This window comes from Sapajus apella, unplaced genomic scaffold (genome assembly GCF_009761245.1).
Source record: "Sapajus apella isolate SASKATOON/1434 unplaced genomic scaffold, GSC_monkey_1.0 scaffold34, whole genome shotgun sequence".
Classification (NCBI taxonomy): Eukaryota; Metazoa; Chordata; class Mammalia; order Primates; family Cebidae; genus Sapajus; species Sapajus apella.
The window spans coordinates 23,421,189-23,440,221 of NW_022436974.1; the positions used below are offsets into that span (position 1 = coordinate 23,421,189).

Consider the following 19,033-nt stretch of genomic DNA (forward strand, 5'->3'; position numbering starts at 1 on the left):
TAGATTTAAATCTGAAATAAGTTCATGCCTTACTTTTGACTTTAGATTCTTTAAGGTAGAGAGTCTGTTTTCGCACAGTTGGATTAAAGAGTTTTTTTGGGAAGATGACAGCTCTGAATCCCCAAAGTACTTTGTCTGTTGTTCCTAATTCATCCTTTGAGTTTCTGCACAGATACTGCCTCCTCATTGAGATATCTTTTGTCTATCCCCTTGCACAAGGCAGAAGTTGGATCAGTCCAAGCCAGGAGTAACTTTCTTTTCTGAGCCTTGGTACAGCATCATCCTCTCTGAGTTTCAGTGTTTCTGCCACTTCGTATTTGTTAAAATAATTAATGAGTCTATAGTACGAAAATAAAAATTCTAATAATGCATAGGATTGCTGGGAGTTAAATAAGATCATGTAACATACTGAAGATTATGTTTGGCACATAATGGTTATGAGTAAACAGCGGCATTTCTTTTGTGATCATGTGACTTAGGCATAATGATATAGGTCTGTCTTGATCATGAACTGCAAACTCCTCTCACTTCATCGTTCCTTCTGCTTCGTAGTTGGGCTGGGGCCCAGCCTGTGGTGAATGAGTGCACAGTTGAATGAGTAAATTGCTTCTGTTTGTTCCTCTAGGTATTTCATCACTGATTTGCCGCACTTGCAGGACAGCTTTGTGGACAAACTTCTTGACCTTATGCCCCGACTCATGACATCCAAACCTGCAGAAGTGGTCAAAATTCTACAGACCACGCTGCGGCAGAGTGCCTTCCTGCATCTCCCACTTCCAGAGCAGGTCAGGGTCTATTTGGCCCCTATAGGCCAAATCTGTCCAGACAGTCAAAAATCTTCACCTTGGTGATCTTCTTTGACCAATGGAGTAACTGGGTTAGGCTCTTTTCTGAGTGGCTCCCACATGCCCACTCATTAGATAAGGAGAGAGAAGATCAAAGATTGTGTTTTTTTATCCAGGAATGACCTGACTTTAGAATCATGGTATTTTCTTCTTGCTTACAGATCCACAAAGCCTCAGCCACCATCATCGAGCCAGCAGGCGAGTCAGACAACCCTTTGCGGTTTACATCCGGGTTAGTGGTGGCCCTGGATGTTGATGCAACCCTGGAACATGTGCAGGACCCTCAGAACACTGTGAAGATCCAGGTCTGTCGGGTTTGGGTCCTCTTGGAGCTTTGGTCCTCATGGACCTTGTATTGAAGTATTTAATGTCGGCACTCCTGTAGTCTCTACCTGAAGGACAGAAACTGAGACAGGAGAAGAAATGGGCCTCTGTGGGAAAGAATCTAGGCTTAAATCTCAACTACTGCTGAGGCTGGTTTGGAGCAAGTTACTTAAAACTCTGAGTTTCAGATTCTGCAACTGACAAATAGGAGGAGTTGACATTGAGAAGAAATAATGCATTTAAAGCCCCCAGCACCCAGTAAGCGTTCATTACATGATAAGACCTTTTCTAACCTTACAATGTGATGCTAAGACTGGGTCTTTTGTTGCAGAAAACTAATAAACAAGTTATTTTCAGGCTGTGAGTCAGTCAACTGACAGATAAAATTTATGGTTGGGAAAAGGTGATCACTAGGAAATATTCTTTCCCAAGTTAGATAATAGAGACATGTGAGAAATGTAGCAGAGACTAAACAATTCAGACAGTGCAGTTAAGCCCTACAAAGAGTACTACCCCTTCATTCATCCATCTGGCCATTCATTCATCTTCCTTCCATTCATCTATGCAATTGTGCTTACTCTATTGCACATGCTAAGTGCCGTGGTTGCCAAAGTAAATATGTCACAGTTCTTGTTCTCGGGGTGCCTGCAGTTTCATTGAGAGACATACAAATGGGCAGGCAATTATAAAACAGAGTTTGGTGGGTAGATATGCACAGGATAAGTTCAGAGTACTCAATTTGGAGTGTGGTGGAGGCTCAGGAAGGAAAGGAGAAGGGTATAAGGGGGTATTCTGGGCCAAAGAGATATAAGTCAAAGCAGGGATGCAAGTACTGGCAGGAAGTACAATAAGGGGACAGAAAATTAGTCTGGAGCAGGCCGGGAAGGCTTCCTGGAGGAGGTAAGGATGAATCAGGCCTTGAAGATAATGCTTTTTGGCTATGGTGACAGTAGAGGAATGGGTCTTCTGGCTTCCCAGCAGGAATTATTATAAATTATGAAATCTGCAGAGAACTAGTTCTGAGCTAGCTGTGAAGTCATATTGCAGTATTTTTTTTTTCTCACATTAGTGGTAGTTCACCTTCACTGCACTTTAGGATTACTCAGAAAGCATTAAAAACAGGTGAATAGGTCTCAGCCTACATCAATTAAATCAAAATTCTGAGAGTAGGGCCCATGGACACTAGTGTTTATTTTAAGAGCTCATAGGTGACTCTAATGTGTAGTCAGTGATGCTAGCAGAACTACTGTTTTATGTTGTCCCTGAAAAAAACTTCATTGACCAATTGAGCATAAAGAAGATTGCAGGCAGGTTATTTAAGGGTCGTCTCCTAGACTGTCTCCTAAAAAACCCCCTTCAAAGCACCTCTACCACATGCAGGGCCAAACCTTTTAGATACCTTATAGGTAGAGGGACAGGAAACTCACTGCCCCATTGTGGGACAGGTCCAGTGGTTCGAAAGTGCCATGCAGTCCAGTCACCACACGCTGAATCATTCCTTTGTTTCAGGCATTACTTCAGGTGCTGGATAGAGATATAGTAGTAAACATGCCCCAGAGATGACACTGAGATTACATTCTCCATTAAAATACTGTATATCTGTTCTTTAAAGCAGGCCCTGCAGAACTCTATTCGTTAACATGTTCGTAAGCCTAATCTAGGTTACTGTATTTACTGTATTCTATCTGATGATAATTCATACTGGTCATTTCCTTCCGCTGAGCTACTTGGGCCACAGATTTCTAAGCTCCACTTTTGTGGTAGACAAATGAAAGAAGGCTTCCAGCAACCATTTCACAGAGGAGTCAAGGCCTTTCACCAAGGACAGTTTTGCTGAGAATGGGGGAGTTTTTTTTTTTTTTTTTTTTTTTTTTTTTTTTTTGAAACAAGGTCTCTGTCTGTTGCCTGGGCTGGAATGTAGTGGCATGGTCAGCTCACTGTAAAACTCCTATGTCCAGGGGATCCTCCTGCCTCAGCCTCCTGAGTAGCTGGGACTAGAGTTACATACCACCACACCTGGCTAATTTTAATTGTGTGGGGATGGGGTCTCACTTTTTTGTCCAGTCTGGTCTTTTTTTTTTTTTTTTGAGACGGAGTTTTGCTGTTGTTACCCAGACTGGAGTGCAATGGCACGATCTCGGCTCACCGCAACCTCCACCTCCTGGGTTCAAGCAATTCTCCTGCCTCAGTCTTCCGAGTAGCTGGGACTACAGATGCGCACCACGATGCAGTCTGGTCTTAAACTCCTGGCTTCAAACAATCCTCCCACCTCACCCCGCAAAGTGTTGGGATTATAGGTATGAGCCACAGATCCTGCTGAACACAGAAATTATGGCCCCTTTTCATCTGTTTTTTTCCCATGATCATTGCTATTTCCACCTCTACCCTTCTCTCTCTCTCTCTCTCTTTATCTCTCTCTCTTTATCTCCTTTCTTCCTTCTTTCCTTCCTTCCTTCCTTCCTCCCTCCCTCCCTCTTTCTCCCCCTCTTTTTCTCTTTCTTTCTGTCTTTCTGTTTTTCTTTCGTCTTTCTTTCTTATCTTTGTCCTTGTCTTTGTCTTTTTTTTTTTTTTAGAAACAGAATCTCACTCTGTCACTCAGGCTGGAGTGCAGTGGCAGCGATCTTGGCTCACTGCAACCTCTGCCTCAGGTTCAAGTGATTCTCCTGCTTTACCCTCCCAAGTAGCTGGGACTACAGGCAAATGCCACAATGCCCAGCTAATATTTGTATTTTTAGTAGAGAAGGGGTTTCACCATGTTGACCAGGTTGGTCTTGAACTCCTGACCTCAAGTGGTCCACCCGGCTCAGCCTCACAAAGTGCTGAGATTATAGTTGTGAGGCATTTTTCCCAGCCCTGCCCTTCTTTCTAAAAAAAAAAAAAAAAGAAAAGAAACCCAAGCACTTGTCTTTAAAGATAATAAGGATCAAGAAATGGAGACATCTGCATCTTTCTGCTATAGCAGGCTTGGGAGCTTGGAGCCTAGAACTAGAGTGGGAAGTAGCAGCTTGAAAAAATAAGAGTAGGCCGGGCACAGTGGCTCATGCCTGTAATCACAACACTGAGGTAGGAGGATCACCTGAGGTCAGGAGTTCAAGACCAACCTGACTAACATGGTGAAACCCCATCTCTACTAAAGATATAAAAATAAGCCAGGCATTATGCTGAGCGCCTATAATCCCAGCTACTCGGGAGGCTGAGGCAGGAGAATCACTTGAACCCAGGAGACAGAGGTTGCAGTGAGATGAGATTGCACCACTGCACTCCAGTTTGGGCGACAGATCAAGCCTCTGTCTCAAAAAAGAAACAAAAAGAAATAAGGGTAGGCCAGGCCCAGTTGCTCATGCCAGTAATCCCAACACTTTGGGAGGCTGACACAGGAGGATCACTTGAGGTCAGGAGTTAGACACCAGCCTGGGCAAAATAGCAAGATCCTGTCTCTACAAAAAAGTTTAAAAAGAAAATTACCTGGCGTGGTGGCACATGCCTGTAATCCCCACTATTCAGGAGGCTGAGGCAGGAAGATCACTTGTGCCCGGAGTTTGAGGCTTCAGTGAGTTATAATCATACCATTGCACTCCAGCCTGGGTGACAGAGTAAGATCCTGTCTTAAAAAAAAGAAGAGCAGAATCAAGGGGAGGCCCTGTGACCTCAGGAGAGATGAAGGATTATAAGTTAAGTGGGTGGGACATGCCTTCCACAGTTTCAACATTGAAAGACCTGTGTGGTTCCCTACTCTGCCTTCACAAGTATATTTACATAGAGCAGGTTCTGGTCCTAGGATAAGCTTAATTTGTTCCTCTAGTTCCTTTGTACGCTACGGTGTGGTAGGCTGTCTACGCAGGGAACTGGGAGGTCCCCCAGGATGCTAAGGAAAGAACTCTCGCAGCTTGTGAGACTTGAAGAACCGGCCAATGTATTTCAGTGGACTCTTCACTGAGCATTCTCTCTGTAGAAAGAAACAGATACATGACTTCCTAGCTGCTTCAAATCTAGTGGAGAGAATGCAGTTGCAAAATAACTCCAAATACCGTTGGTTGGTGATGGATGATGAGCCATGATATGATTCAGCCAGGGAAGGAGTGCTCCTCTGGTGAAGCTTCCAGAGAACACTTTTCATAGTCAGAATTCATATTCTTACCTCTCCTTGCGCTTAATAGAAACACTGTGTTCATATTACTTATTCACCATGAATTCAGGAAATGTTTACTGAACACTACTTCTTGCTGGAGCAGGGGAATAGAAACGTCTACAGTGTTGACCTCCCCTCAAGGCGCAGTCTTAGGAAAGTTGGTGTCATCTTTCTTGTGTTTTGAGGTTCACAACAGATGTCATCATCTTTTTTGTTAAACACTCCTCTCCCTTCTGCCTCTTTTTCTCATTTCTGTCACCCTTTAGGTCTTATATCCAGATGGCCAGGCTCAGTTGATTCACCCCAAGCCTGCAGACTTCCGGAATCCTGGCCCAGGGCGGCACCGACTCATCACTCAGGTTTACCTCTCCCACACTGCTTGGACAGGTAAGGAGTCAGGGCCAGAGTGTGCAGGAAAATACGCTGCTGGAGATCACACCTACCCTTAAGCGCTTGGTTTTTAAAGTTTGAAAAAAATACATGGATCAGGCCTACTAAGAATTGAACTTGATTCCTCAATGAGTTTATAAGCTCAAACTGGGTATATTTGGGCTAATTTGCTACAGTGCTTTGATCGCATGCATGAGCGATAAGATTCTGTTAGAAGATATACAGGCAATTCTGATAGAATGGAGTCTCATGGAAAGGGCCCTGGTCTGGACACAAGGAGACTATATTCTTATCCTAACTCTGCCACTGACTTGCTTTGTCACCTTGGACAAGTCTCTCCCTTTCTTTTTTCTCAGCTTCAAAATTACAATGATAATTCTCAATCTACAAATTAGTTGTAAGGATTAAAAAAAAATTTTTTTTCATTCTCCAACTTATATGTCTGAATTGTGAGGATTTTTAATCCATAGGAATAAAATGGGAGAATACAAGTGCAAAGGAGATTACATTTCAAGTTTGTAAGCCTACTTTAGAAAACTTAAAAAGAGCTCAGTCTGCAGAACCTAGAAAAGGGGGCAGAATTGGCCTCAGTGGTGTTTCCCAAATAATTGAAGATGATCCAGGAGCACTGTTGTTACTGGAGGTGTTTAGTGTCACCAAATTTGTTTTATTTTAGAGATAGGGAATAGCTTTTGGAATTTTCTTTCTCAGTTTTTAAACACAGAATTATAAGGCCATTATTATTATTATTATTTTATTTTTATTTTGAGACTGAGTCTTGTTCCACCCCAGGCTGGAGTGCAGTGGTATGAGCTCAGCTCATTGCATCCTCTGCCTCCTGGGTTCAGGTGATTATCCTGCTTCAGCCTCCTGGGTAGCTGGGATTACAGGCCCATACCACCACACCTGGCTAATTTGGCCAGGCTGGTCTCGAACTCCTGACCTCAAGTGATCCACCCATCTGAGCCACTGTGCCTGGCCTATAAGGCCATTATTAGTGGTTTCCCTCTGTCAGGGTGTTAGATGGGTACTGATGACTTTATAAAGTTGTTGGATATTAGGGCAGCCCCTTTCAGGTTCTAGTGGCACTAGGCCTGGTGTAGTTGAGGGAGCATCTGGCAGTTCTGCTACCCAGGATGTGCTTCCCTGAGCATCCCTCATCCATAATCTGGCTGCCTGGAATGTTTTGCACTATTAGCCAAACTACTGGCCCCACAGAAAAGTAGATTCCTTATTCTAATATCTTCTGAGGAAGGGATCCTGGATATGGAGAAGAAAATGCTGTGGTACAACACTGTTTTGGGAGGGACAAGGCTCAGGGAAGCAAATTACAGTATGCTGTAGCTCAAAAGAATGTGGAAAATCTTCAGAGGGTACTGACTTGTCCCTGGTCACACAACAAGTCACTGCCAAGGCCAGAGCTAGAACTCAGCTGATCTGCCCTCATGCTCAGAGTTCTTTCTCCTAGGTCCCATTTTCTCTTAAGGTATATTAGTTCATGGCAGACTTCCTTGTTTGATATTGCCAGGCTATCCTGAGCCTGAAGAATTTTAACTTATACAAGATCATAGCCAGGTATGGTGGCTTGTATCTATAATCTTTGGGAGGCTGAGGTGGGAGGATTATTTGGGTCCAAGAGCTTGAGACCAGTGAGGGTAATATAGGGAAACCCTATCTCTATAGTATATATAAAAAAGTTAACTGGGCATGGTGGCATGGACACAGGAGGCCGAGGCAGGAGAATTGCTTGAGTCTGGGAGTTGGTCAAGGCTCCAGGGAGCCCTGATCACACCACTATGCTCCAGCCTGGGTAACAGAGTGAGACCCTGACTCAAAAAAAAAAAAAAAATCAAAAACCAAACAAGATCACCTCCTCTGAGTGGTTGCGACCCAGTCACTATTACAAATCTCTGTTTTAATTCTTTATGTGTAGCACTTATTGGTGTCAGATGTGTTTTCACATTTAATTATTTACTGACTTTCCCAGTAGGACGTAGGCTCCTATAGAGCAGGGAACCTGCTTGTCTTTGCCTCTGTATCTCCAGTGCTTCAGTAGCCTATGTCTCTAGTGCCTGACATGTAGTAGACACTCAACAAATAATGAAAATTGAATACAAGGTTTTAAATGTGCAATAAAAATTCATTTAATCTTTACACCAACTCTGCAGTGGGAATTAGTATTCTCTTCTTCATTTTACAGATACATAAATGGAGGCCCATGTAGCTGATCAGTGATAATGCTGAAGCTGGCACTCAGCCTTCCCTTACTGTGCTACCTCCCTTCCAGTTTGGGACACTCAAGTGCAGTGTGTCTCATTGTAAATAAGCTTGCACTTTCTTTCTCTTCATCCAGGAGATGGGGCCTGGAGTTTTTAGGGAGCTCCTTCAGTCCCTGAGCAGCTCCCCAGCAGGGAAGGACCTCTCCTCTGGGAGGCAGGATGCTGCCACGTAGGGAGCTGAGTCACAGACCATATTTCAAATTCTGCCTCCTTTGCTGTGTAATCCTGAGAAAGTTATTTTACCTGTCTGTCTCATTGTCTTTAAGATGAGAATAAGAATGTAAAACTCCTGGAAATATATTCTATAAGGTGTATGGGTTATCCTAGATGATCTTGTCTCTTTCTCGCAAGTTCCCCTCCCTCTCATTTTCTCTCTACTCTGCTTTCCTCCTAAGGCATTGCCTTGGATTGCCACTCTTATCAAATATTGGTAAGGGAATGCAAAATGATCCTGTACGGCTGAGTCTGACGTCAGCTCCCTCTGACCTTAACAGGATTTATTTGGTGTTTTTTTGAGACAGGGTCTTCCTCTGTTGCCCAGGCTGGAGTGCAGTGGTGCACTCCTCTCGGGCTCAAGTGGTCCTCCCGCCTCAGCCCCCCTAATAACGGAGACTATGTGCCTGTCTAATTTATTTATTTATTTTTTGTAGAAATGGGGTCTTACTATGTTGCCCAGGCTAGTTTCAAACTCCTGAGATCAAGCAATTGTCCTGCATTGGCCTCACAAAGAGTTGGGATTATAGGCTTGAGCCACTGTGCCCGGTTCTTACCAAGATTTGGCTTTTTGAAAGTGCTCTGTGAACTGGGGCTGTGATTGTGTTCTGCCACCTGGGACTGAATGGCAGAGTGTGGCAGGAAAGCAGATATGGGTACCTATCTCAATTCCACCCTGAGTGGGAGATTCATCTGGAGCCTGGTATCAGAGAACAGTGTTAGTTTCATGACAGTTACACTCAAGGCTGCTGCATGGCCCTCATGTCAGGTGAGTGTGTGCTTACCACATGGCTGGTACTTGCTGATGGCTGAGGCTGCACTTAGATCTCATGCTGAAATTTGAGGTACACTGGATTGCTCTGGTCTTGGATTGCTCTTGGCCTCTGGATTGCTCTGACTGTAAGTCTTTCCCTTCCTGGAGGACAGCAATCCAGTCTCTTCTCTGACCCATAGAGAGAAGTCTGGATGTAACCAGGAAGAGGTCTGGGGAGGCACTGAGAAGTCCTGGAGTCTCTGCCCTTATTAATTTAGATCCATCTAGCCCTCATTTCTACCCTCTGAACTTCTTAGCGTTGGGATCATCTTCCACACTTACACCTTTTGCTCTGGTTACACCAAATTAAGGAGACATCTCAACCTCACTCTGTTCCTGGCCTTTGCACTTGCCCTTACATTTTTCTGAAATTATCTTCCCCTTCTTTATAGAAGCATGTGGTTAATAGAAAGAGTAACTTTCAGTTTATGAACTGGGCTCAAATTCTTACCCAGGTGTGGATTTGAGCAGTCTCTGAGAACCTCTCTGAGTCTTGGGACTTTTGCCAAGATTGTGACAGTATTTGTTTCATAATGTAGCAGGATAAGAACTTTTGGGGTTATGTGCTTGGCATAGAGTGGATAGTCTATTCCAAAACCTTGTTGCACTCCCTCCTCAGTACTTCTTATACTGTATTCCATTGCAACTGTCTGTTTCCTTAACCAAATAGCCGTCAACTTGAGGAGAGTTCTTATTTATTCTTGCTAGGACCTGCCACATACAGACACTATATGATTATGTTATGTTGTAATATAATGTAATGAAAGAATGAAATGTTTTCGGACATGATTTTAGGTCCCTGAAACATGTTCCTGTTCATTGGCCAGAAATTTTTGGTGAACTGTTTGCTATTCAAAGGCTTCCTCTCCACTAATAAAGTGTTGTCTGTGGTACATGCAGCCGTGAGGCTTGATATCAAACTGCACAGGAAGAGCCCACTTGGGTATGAGAATAAGCAGCATGCACCTGCTGATCCTCTGTCCTGAGGCTGGAAGTCTTGAGACTCTCAAAGGTTCTGAGACCACCCAAATCCACACCTGCATAAGAATTTGAACCCAGTTCATAAAGCAGTTCATGAAGTAATTAATCTTCCTAGAAGGGTTTTTAGCTTGCTCTCCAGTTGTCTCAGCAGCTATGGCTCTGCGCCACAGTGAGCCCGAGGAGAAGGTGACGGAGTAGCATCACATCTGCAAGCTCAGTGTCAGCCCCCCAGGATTTTGCCTGAGAAAGTGTTTTGTTTGGTGAGGGTAAGGGGAGGGATCTGGATGGATGAAGAAATGTTTTCCCTACTGCTTCCATTTTGATGTTTCTTTAACTTCACATTTCATCCTCATTCCCAGCAGTTGCCAAGTCATAGAGGATTTCTTTTGTCTTTTTTTCAGAGCCATGTCAGGTAGAAGTGAGGCTGCTGCTGTCCTACAACTCCAGTGCTCGCATTCCAAAATGCCCCTGGATGGAGGGTGGTGAGGTATCGCCCCAGGTGGAAACCAGCATCGAGGGCACCATTCCCTTCAGCAAGCCTGTAAAAGTTTATATAATGCCCAAACCTGCACGGCGCTGAGGCAAAAGCAGTCTTTCCAACCTTGGCCCAGAGGGCCGTTTCTTTGGTGTCAGAATGAGCCAAACCTGAAGCACTTCACCTGGGATCGATGTGTAGGCGTAAGGAGTATGTGACCCTTACAGTCTCATCTGGTATCAAACACAGGATAAATTGTTTTTGCATTAAAAAATAAAAAAAACCTTCAAGTCTACTTCCCCTCCCCCCTCCATAATAAAGTTGAGAAAACACCAAGCTGTTCTAGTTCCTGGTCTATAAAGAAATGTATGTGGCTGTAGCTTCAGCTTTTATACCACATGCTTACATGCTATTCCTCAGGTGTGAAACACAAAGATCCAGCTGCCTCCTGATAACTGGTTATTTGAGCTATAGTCTTATTTCTTAAAGTGATGGTGTGTTAGGGCACCTCCAAAGCAGATTTAACAGCTGTACTTTTTTACCATTGATAAGTTGCTGAAGGACCTTAAACATGCAGTATCTTGCTAAGAAGCCTCTTCCCTCACGCAGGCAGTAGCTGGGCCAAGGACTGACTGAATAGCTGGAGAATGAATCATGTCCATCTTTCAAGGCAATTCTTGATCTTGCCTGTCTTAAGACCTTTTTTTTTTTTTTTTTTTTTAAAGTCAAGAGTCTCGCACTGTTGCCTGAGCTGGAGTCCAATGGTACTATCTCGGCTCACTGCAACCTCTGCCTCCTGGGTTCAAGTGATTCTGCCTCAGCCTCCTGAGTAGCTGCGATTACAGGTGCTGGCCACCACGCCTGGCTATATTCTTAAGACCTCTATGGCTTTAAAAAAATAATATAGAAGAGCTATATTTTAGAAAAGAAATCAGGACTATGGGAAATAGGGATCCAGTACAAGAAATAAAGTCATGCAGTATCTCTGACACGTTGCTGCATGTGAGTTAAAGTTTAGGTAGAGGTATGGGGGCTGTGGCTCATACCTGTAATCCCAGCACTTTGGGATTACATGAGGCAGGAGGATTGCTTGAGCCCAGGAGTTCAAGACCACCCTGGGCAACATAGTGAGACCACATCTCTGTTTAAAAAAAAAAAAAAAAAAGATTCCAGGTGTGATATAATAACAGTCAGTGCTCCAGAGAGTTTAATCTTTGGCACTGCCTGTACTATGTACTTTACCTGTCATTTAATCTTCACGATAGCCAAATGAGGCTTAGAGACTAAGTCACTGGTGGGAAAACTATAAATAGTAAAGCCTGTATTCATTCACATCCAAGAAGATCCCAAAGGTCTAAGCTATACCACCTCAGGGGAAGTATATGGGAAAAGGCCTTCAAATCATCAGCTCTCTTAGACTCAGTTTCCTCATCTGTGAAACAGATAATTAGACCTCAGTGGTTGTTGTATAGGATGGATTAAATAACGATTGGTAGAATCTGAACCTGCAGCCAGTCTGGATCATATTTAGCACTTGACAAGCTTATAAAAATAATAGCAAGATAATACAATTATTTATTTATTTATTTATTTTTAAGACGGGGTTTCACCACATTGGTCAGGCTGGTCTTGAACTCCCAACCTCAGGTGATCCGCCTGCCTTGGCCTCCAAAGTGCTTAGATTACAGGCATGAGCCATCACGCCTGGCCAAGATAATACAATTAGACGTGGAGCTGGAATTTAAATTCAAGCATGTTTTGACTTTTGGTTTAATGTACTTACATGTACCTGGCAGTGTTGTAAGCTCTTTACATGAACTAATTAACTCTCTAGGTATTGTTATTTTCATTTTATAAATAAGGCAGTTGAAGTTGAGAGAAATAAGTAACTTGTCCTAGGTCACACAACTAGTAAATGACAGATCTGGGATCTGAACCCAAGCAGTCTATTTCCAGGAGGTCATGGGTGCTAAAGAGGAACTAGGAAAAGAATGATTAGCTCCAGGAAGCTGAGTTTTTCTAGTATGCTCACCTGTTTTTGCACCTCTGAAGTGTAATTGTACCACAGCCCTGACATGAACACTTGACGACAGTTGCTGGGTTGGAGCCTAGACAAAAACATGAAGAACCATGGCTGCTGCCTGAGCCCATCGTGCTGTAATTATAGAAAGCCTTCTAAGGGAAGAAAATGCTGGATATTTTTCAGGTAAGTACCCCTTTTTATAAAAATCCTCCAAGTTAGCCCTCATTTTCCATGTAAGGAAACAGGCTTTGAGATGGTGTCTCCTAAGGGATAAAGCCAGGACTTGATCCTGTCTTAAAAAGGCAAAATGTATTCCTGTTCTGAAGACTAAGGGGGAAAAAAAAAGAAAAATGCAAAATGTAGCACTTTTTCCACCAAAGGTAGACATGCACTTAGTCTACCTTTGGCTGAGTAGCAGAAAACATTTTTTAAAGCTGTGTAAGACTTGAACAAGCTGCGCTAGGGTATGTAGAATTATCCAGGATAGATGTGTTTGAGCCGAGGTTGAACAAGCTCCTGAAAAGGTTGTTGCTAAGGAATTCAAGTATTGTATTGGGGTTGCGCTCAACTTTAAAAATTGCTTTTACCCTGAATTTTCACGTTCTGGGGAATAGGAGAATTTTAGTTTTTCTGTATCTGATTCTGCACTTTTTCACTGAAGTGGGAAAAAATGATCTTTTTATAAAGGCTTGGAAGGGGGCATAAAGGGCACTTCAGTGTGGCACCTTCATTTACAAATGAATACGCAGGCCCAGAGAGACTGAGTTAGTGGTGAAGCTGAGGCTAGAACCCAGGCCTCCTGTTCCTTCCCCAGGTGACTTTCATCACAGGAGTCTGTTGTTCTTAGTAAGTGGTCTAGCATTCCCCTGCTCAGACCCTTTCATTGGATCACTACTCATGCTAAGTGGTCTAGCATGCACCCAGCAGTCAGAGCCAGAAACCTGTTTGTCACATTGGATTCCTTCCTCATCCCTCATACAAAAGTAGCCATCAAGTCCTTTAGATTCCTCTTCCTTCATATTTCTTAGTCTTCTTCTTATACTGCTTCTATGCTGATACAGCCACCGTCAACCCTCCTCAAGTATGGCATTAGCCTCTGGATGAGCCGATCTGACCACACCAATTCCTCTGCTCAGGCTTTTTCAGTGGATCACTACTCATCCCAGGATAAAGTCAAAACCCCTGTCCTGAAGGCTCTTCATGCCTCTGCTTTGTCTCCAGCTGCATACTCCCTGTCCCAAACTGTCTCTCTACTATTCCACCTGAACAGAATTACCTGTAGTGTTTTTCTGTCACCTCTAGGCCTTTGGACCTGCTGAGCCTTGGAAGGTGGTCCTCAGACTATCTCCTATGGTTCCTTTCCTTCCATTCTTCAGGACTGGGCCTTGTTCTAGAACATATCTGTGTCTCTTATGGGCTTGGAACATTTCCTCTATGTTCCCACAGCCTCCTATACTATATTCTTCACACATAGTATAGTATTTACTAATATTGCATTGCAGGTTCACAAATGCAAACTCCTTAAGAAAGGTAGGCAGGAAAAGTAAAGGAATAAAGTGGCCTACAAGATAATAGCAATTGAAGAATCAGAGAGCACATTATCTGTTGGAGAAGGCAGTGCTATTCCATTGTACTCAGTTATTTTAATTTGTAAGTGTTGTTCTCGTCGTGTCAGTTCTTCCCATTCTTTCAAAACAGCTAGAAATCTTCATTTTCATGAAAGAAAATGAATAAACCTTGGTAACTAAAGTAAATGTTAAAATTACTGAGTCAAACAAAACATGTCTCCAGATAGATTCGTGCCAATTTGCAACTTCTACATCCTCACTGTATGTGTATGTCTTATTTCTTCCAACTGTACCTGGACTGTAAGAATGTCTGTGCTGTATCCCCAGCACAACTCCTGGCACATACTCAGCAAGGGAAGAATGAATCTGTGAATCCAGAGTAAATATAGTACCATGGCATGCTGCAAAAGCAAGCTTCTGAGATTCAGGTTTCTGAAAGGACTTTATATTTGCTTTGAGATGACTGAACTCAAATTATGGAGAAGAAAGGTACACACCTAGCACATTGCCAACTTCTTGTCTTAACCACTCAGGCTAGAAGAAATTAAGAGTGGGCAGCTTGAGGGCTGTGCTACCTACAAACTGACTGAGAGGCTTTAATTGATTAAGACACAGGACTAAGTACAGCGTCATGTGGAAAAACAGCTTCTCTTCAAACTCTACATATTTCCATCATTGACCATGTGTACCAGGTTCAAAAAAGTAGGAGCTATGTATTAGCAGGTTTTCTTAAAAGTTTAATAATGTCACTGATAGATACCTTTATTTCTTAAGAAGTTTATACTAAGTTCTCTTTATTGGCGACAACTCACTTAGGAATAATTATTACACCCACACTGAATTCAACACCCACTGGAGCTGTCTCACAGTTGACCAAAAAAAAAAAAAAAAAAAAAAAAAAGGACTGCATCACTAGAGAAACAGTCTGAATTTCATCAAACATCCTTCTTAGCTATACAGAGGGCTGGCTTTATCAGCCAAGGGAACAGATCTAGAAAGATCTGTCATCTGACAGATGAAAGGGCTGCGGAAAGGGCACCAAGCAGAACCTTCCAAGACTTCAGTGCTGGGTGTCGGGTCTGTGAAGTGCTCACTCTCATGGGCTTCTAGGGAGTAAGGAGGTGTATGCCATAAAAAAGATGACATAGTGCTAGGTTCTAATCCTAGCTCTGCCACTTACTTGCTTGGTAAACTTGGAAAAAAATAAATCCCTTCACTTTCCACACTGCTTCAGCTTTTCTTGCCAAGCTACATCTTAAGTTGCTGTCCAGTCTATGGATTGGTCCCTGTAGGTGAGAAGCCTAACTATGTAGTCAGGTGGCAGGATCGTGTGAAGCAAAAATCACCTTTCCAGTGCTGCTGCTCCAGTGATGGCTGGGGTGGAGCAATCGGTTATGGCTCTGATAAATACCATGCCTAGTAAATGTCTAGGAAAAAGAGCTGCCAAGTAAATGTTTTTTCAATGAATTAATGAACGTTGCATTTTTAAAGACTCAGGTTAAATATCATCTCCTTAGTGTTATCTTCCCTAGTTTTCCTTAAGTCCTAGTAGGATAAATTAGTCTTTTCTTTGTGCCACCACTGGACCTAGTAACTATTGTAATATTAACATTGTATCATTTTTGTTTACTTGTCCGTCTCTCATACAACATAATTCCTAAGGGCAGGAATTGTAACATTCCTACTTATTCCCCCAGGGCCCAATAAGTGGTCATAAGAAAATTAGTAATAGGCTGTCTGTGAATGGCTATGAAGGAGAATTACTGAACAAATGAGTGAGATAGTTCCTTTGGGCTCCAACATTCTATGACTCTATGAAATAATAAGCTGCTATATTAAGAATCATAAAATGAAACTAGTTGGCTTTACACAGTATCCCCATTGATAGAAAGATAAGGACAACAGTGGTTTAATGTATTGAGTCTTTACTACATGCCAGGCAGTGAGTTAATACTGAATACTTTCTATGAATTGCCTCATTTAATACCTACAATGACTCCAGGTACTGTTAATGTTATCCTGATCTGACAGATGAGAACAGTGAAACTGAGAAATAAAACAAACAAATACCCAACCAGTGAGTGGCAGTGAGCTACAGTTCAAAGTCAAGGCTATTTGACACCAAAGCTCATTGTTATTTAAAAAGAAAAAAAAAATTAAAAATAAGGTGATGCTGATAACTTGTAGTTCTCTCAGTCTATTCTAAGGCTTTACAAAGCCCACCTGAGTATTTAATAGAACAAAGACTATCTGAGCCAGCAGGAACCTTTAAAGGGCATCTAGTCCAGCCCCAACATTTTATAGTTGATTTTTTTCTTTTTTGAGATGGAGTCTCGCACTGTCACCCAGGTTGGAGTGCAGTGGCTCCATCTCAGCTCACCGCAACTTCTACCTCCCGGGTTCAAGTGTTCCTCCTGCTTTAGCCTCCTAAATAGCTGGGATTATAGGCACGTACCACCACTCTCAGCTACTTTTTGTAGTTTTAATAGAGATGGGGTTTCACCATGTTGGCTAGGTTGGTGTTGAACCCCTGACCTCAAGTGATCCGCCCACCTTGGCCTCCCACCAAAGTGCTGGGATTACAGGTGTGAGCCACAGTGACAACCTGGCCTATAGTTGAAATTTGAAGCTCTAGTCTCAGGGTTGGTTAGTAAAACAGCCTGTCTAGAACCAATCCCAGGGCATACTCCTTCTACTGTTGCTGTTACTCAAATGTTCCCTCAGTTCATCCACTACAATATTAAACTTCTGTCTCCTCTTTTTTTCTTTTAGCACCCCCAAGGACAGGGACCTTGTCTTGGTCATCCCTGCATCTATGAGCAGGTGTCCAAAAATGCTTAGGGGACGCTGATTTGGAGAATGGTAAGTCACAGTCACAGGCACAGGTGCTTAGTGATTTATTCGCCTCTTAAGGCCTCATCAGCAGGTGGAATGGAAGACACCTCCCACCCTGACCCCTTGGGCAACCAAGGCATTATACTCCTTCACTGCCTGCTCTGTCTGGAGGACCCGCACATCAATGCCATGTTTCTTGAGGTACTCCACAGTTGATGAAGGAACCTGGGAAGGAGGAAAAGAGATGAGTAAGTAGGGGGAAAGAAAGCCCCCAGGGCTTCCTTTCCTGCCGTGAGGCAAGTGTACTCTACAGAATTAGACAGTGACAACTTCATGATCACTCAGTGTATCACCAATCGAAAATTTGGCAGTGAACCCCAGTGAGACAAAGATGTCTCTTTGACAGAGGTAGCATGATACCCAGGCATAAAGCTCAAGTGAAATGGAAATGAAACAACATGGAATTTGCAGTTAGCCTTGGATTTACGTCCTTACTAGCACTGTAACCTTGGGTAAGTAAATTAAATTCTCTGAGTCTTTGTTTACATGTCTGTAACTTAGGGACATTAACACCTAGCTCACAGGGTTGGTATGACAACTAGCTGAGCTAAGGATATGTGAAACATCTACCTTGGTGCACAAACGCCATAAATGTTAGAGTTAGAATAAACTGAGTCTAAATTTCTTCTTTGCCATATATTAACCAAGAAATGTTAGGCCAGCTCTTTAAAGTCTCCCAGCCCCAGTTTCTTCCTTTGTAAAAGAGGTATAATAGTGCTTACATCACAGAGTCGGTGTGAGGATGAAATTGATTCATTATGTACACTGCAGCTCAAATGTTTCTTGACTGCCGCATAGTAGCCCTGCATAAGTCACCATGTTGTCACTGCATTTATTATCTAAAGTAGTCTAGTTTTTTTAATCATCCACGAGAGACATGAACCTTGTTTGTCTTATTGCACTGTCCCCAGTGCCTAGAATAGTGCCTTACCCATAGAAAATGCTTAATAAATATTTGTAAATGAATTTATATAAAAGATATTCTTAATAGTGGCAGCTATTATTAGATGATTTTTTTTTCAACTCTGGCTTGTCCTGAATATTTTTTAAAAATAGATTTTAATTAGACTCTCAGAAAGAACTCAAGTGAAATATTTTTTAATATGTCCTATATTTTCTATATATTTGAGATTTATAACAGTAGCCTTTCAGATAGGAATTATTGTAATGGGGGAAAAAAACTAGTTTAAATTTTAAAAATATAAATAGGCCAGGCATGGTGGCTCAAGCCTTTAATCCCAGCACTTCAGGAGGCCAAGATGGGAGGATTGCTTGAGCCCTACTGATGAAGGTGCCCTATATATATAAAGTCCTAGATATAATAGGCACCTTCATCAGTAAGGAACAGTATTGTAGGACATCTGCAAAGCAAAGAATGAAGTAGGCTTCTATGTGGAAGACTATCCATAATATAGTAATATAAGTGGGGGAAGAAGTTACAGAATACATATAGCATTGACCTATTTATGTAAAATGGTTATAAGTATATAAACGTATATCTGTGTGTGTAAGTGTATACATATTTGCAGATGCATTCAGAGAAGACTGGAGAAATATACACCAAATTGGAACATTGGGAAGGGAATCTCACTTTTTTACTTCTACATTTCTTCATTGAATTTTTAAATCTTTTACAATGAGCATGTATTATTTCTGTAAGAAAATTAAAAAATAGGCCAGATGTGGTAGCTCACACCTGTAGTCCTAGCACTTTGGGAGACCGAAGCGGGAGATGATTTGAGCTCAGGAGTTCAAGACCAGCCTGGGCAACGCAGTGAGACCCTATCTATATTTTTTAAAAATGAAAAAAAATTAATTTTTTTCTGAAGGGGAAAACAACATAAATATGTCCAAGAAAAGAAAAATTAGAAGTACTATAAAATATACTATGAGGATATAAAGTAGTATTAAAACATAAAGAACCAAATAGTGATACTTACAGAACTTGAGAGATTCATGGGTTGAGGCATTTCTGAGAAATAGTTGAAATGACACTGTCTCAGTTTTAGGTACACTAGAGACCCCAATGCTGATAAGGCAGAGCAATGTATGGCAGCCATTGCTATCCTGGGTCAGCAAAATGAGGATATATGATAC

The 19,033-nt window shown here is 42.3% G+C and overlaps 2 protein-coding genes and 1 long non-coding RNA gene across 4 annotated transcripts in view; 1 reads left to right on the forward strand and 2 right to left on the reverse strand.

The window, feature by feature from the left end:
• INTS4 (integrator complex subunit 4) overlaps positions 1-10,786 on the forward strand; it is a 124,707-nt gene extending 113,921 nt beyond the window's left edge. Inside the window, exons 20-23 of one of the 2 annotated variants that reach the window (XM_032295920.1) lie at positions 626-785; positions 1,007-1,159; positions 5,565-5,685; positions 10,377-10,786. In XM_032295920.1, coding sequence (XP_032151811.1) covers positions 626-785; positions 1,007-1,159; positions 5,565-5,685; positions 10,377-10,555 — 613 coding nt within the window. In that variant the 3' untranslated portion in view covers positions 10,556-10,786. The remainder of the gene's footprint in view (positions 1-625; positions 786-1,006; positions 1,160-5,564; positions 5,686-10,376) is intronic. The other variant, XM_032295921.1, reaches the window with a different exon arrangement.
• Positions 624-5,569, reverse strand: LOC116563293. The gene is made up of 2 exons (XR_004274319.1): positions 5,429-5,569; positions 624-2,693 (listed from the first exon to the last, which is right to left on the reverse strand). It is a non-coding gene; the product is annotated as an uncharacterized LOC116563293 (long non-coding RNA).
• Positions 10,787-16,921: 6,135 nt separating the features above from the next.
• The window catches only part of AAMDC (adipogenesis associated Mth938 domain containing), a 49,112-nt gene continuing 47,000 nt past the window's right edge, over positions 16,922-19,033 (reverse strand). The window contains exon 4 of the mRNA XM_032295926.1: positions 16,922-17,101. Within this exon, the coding sequence (XP_032151817.1) occupies positions 16,961-17,101 (141 nt within the window). The 3' untranslated portion in view covers positions 16,922-16,960. The remainder of the gene's footprint in view (positions 17,102-19,033) is intronic.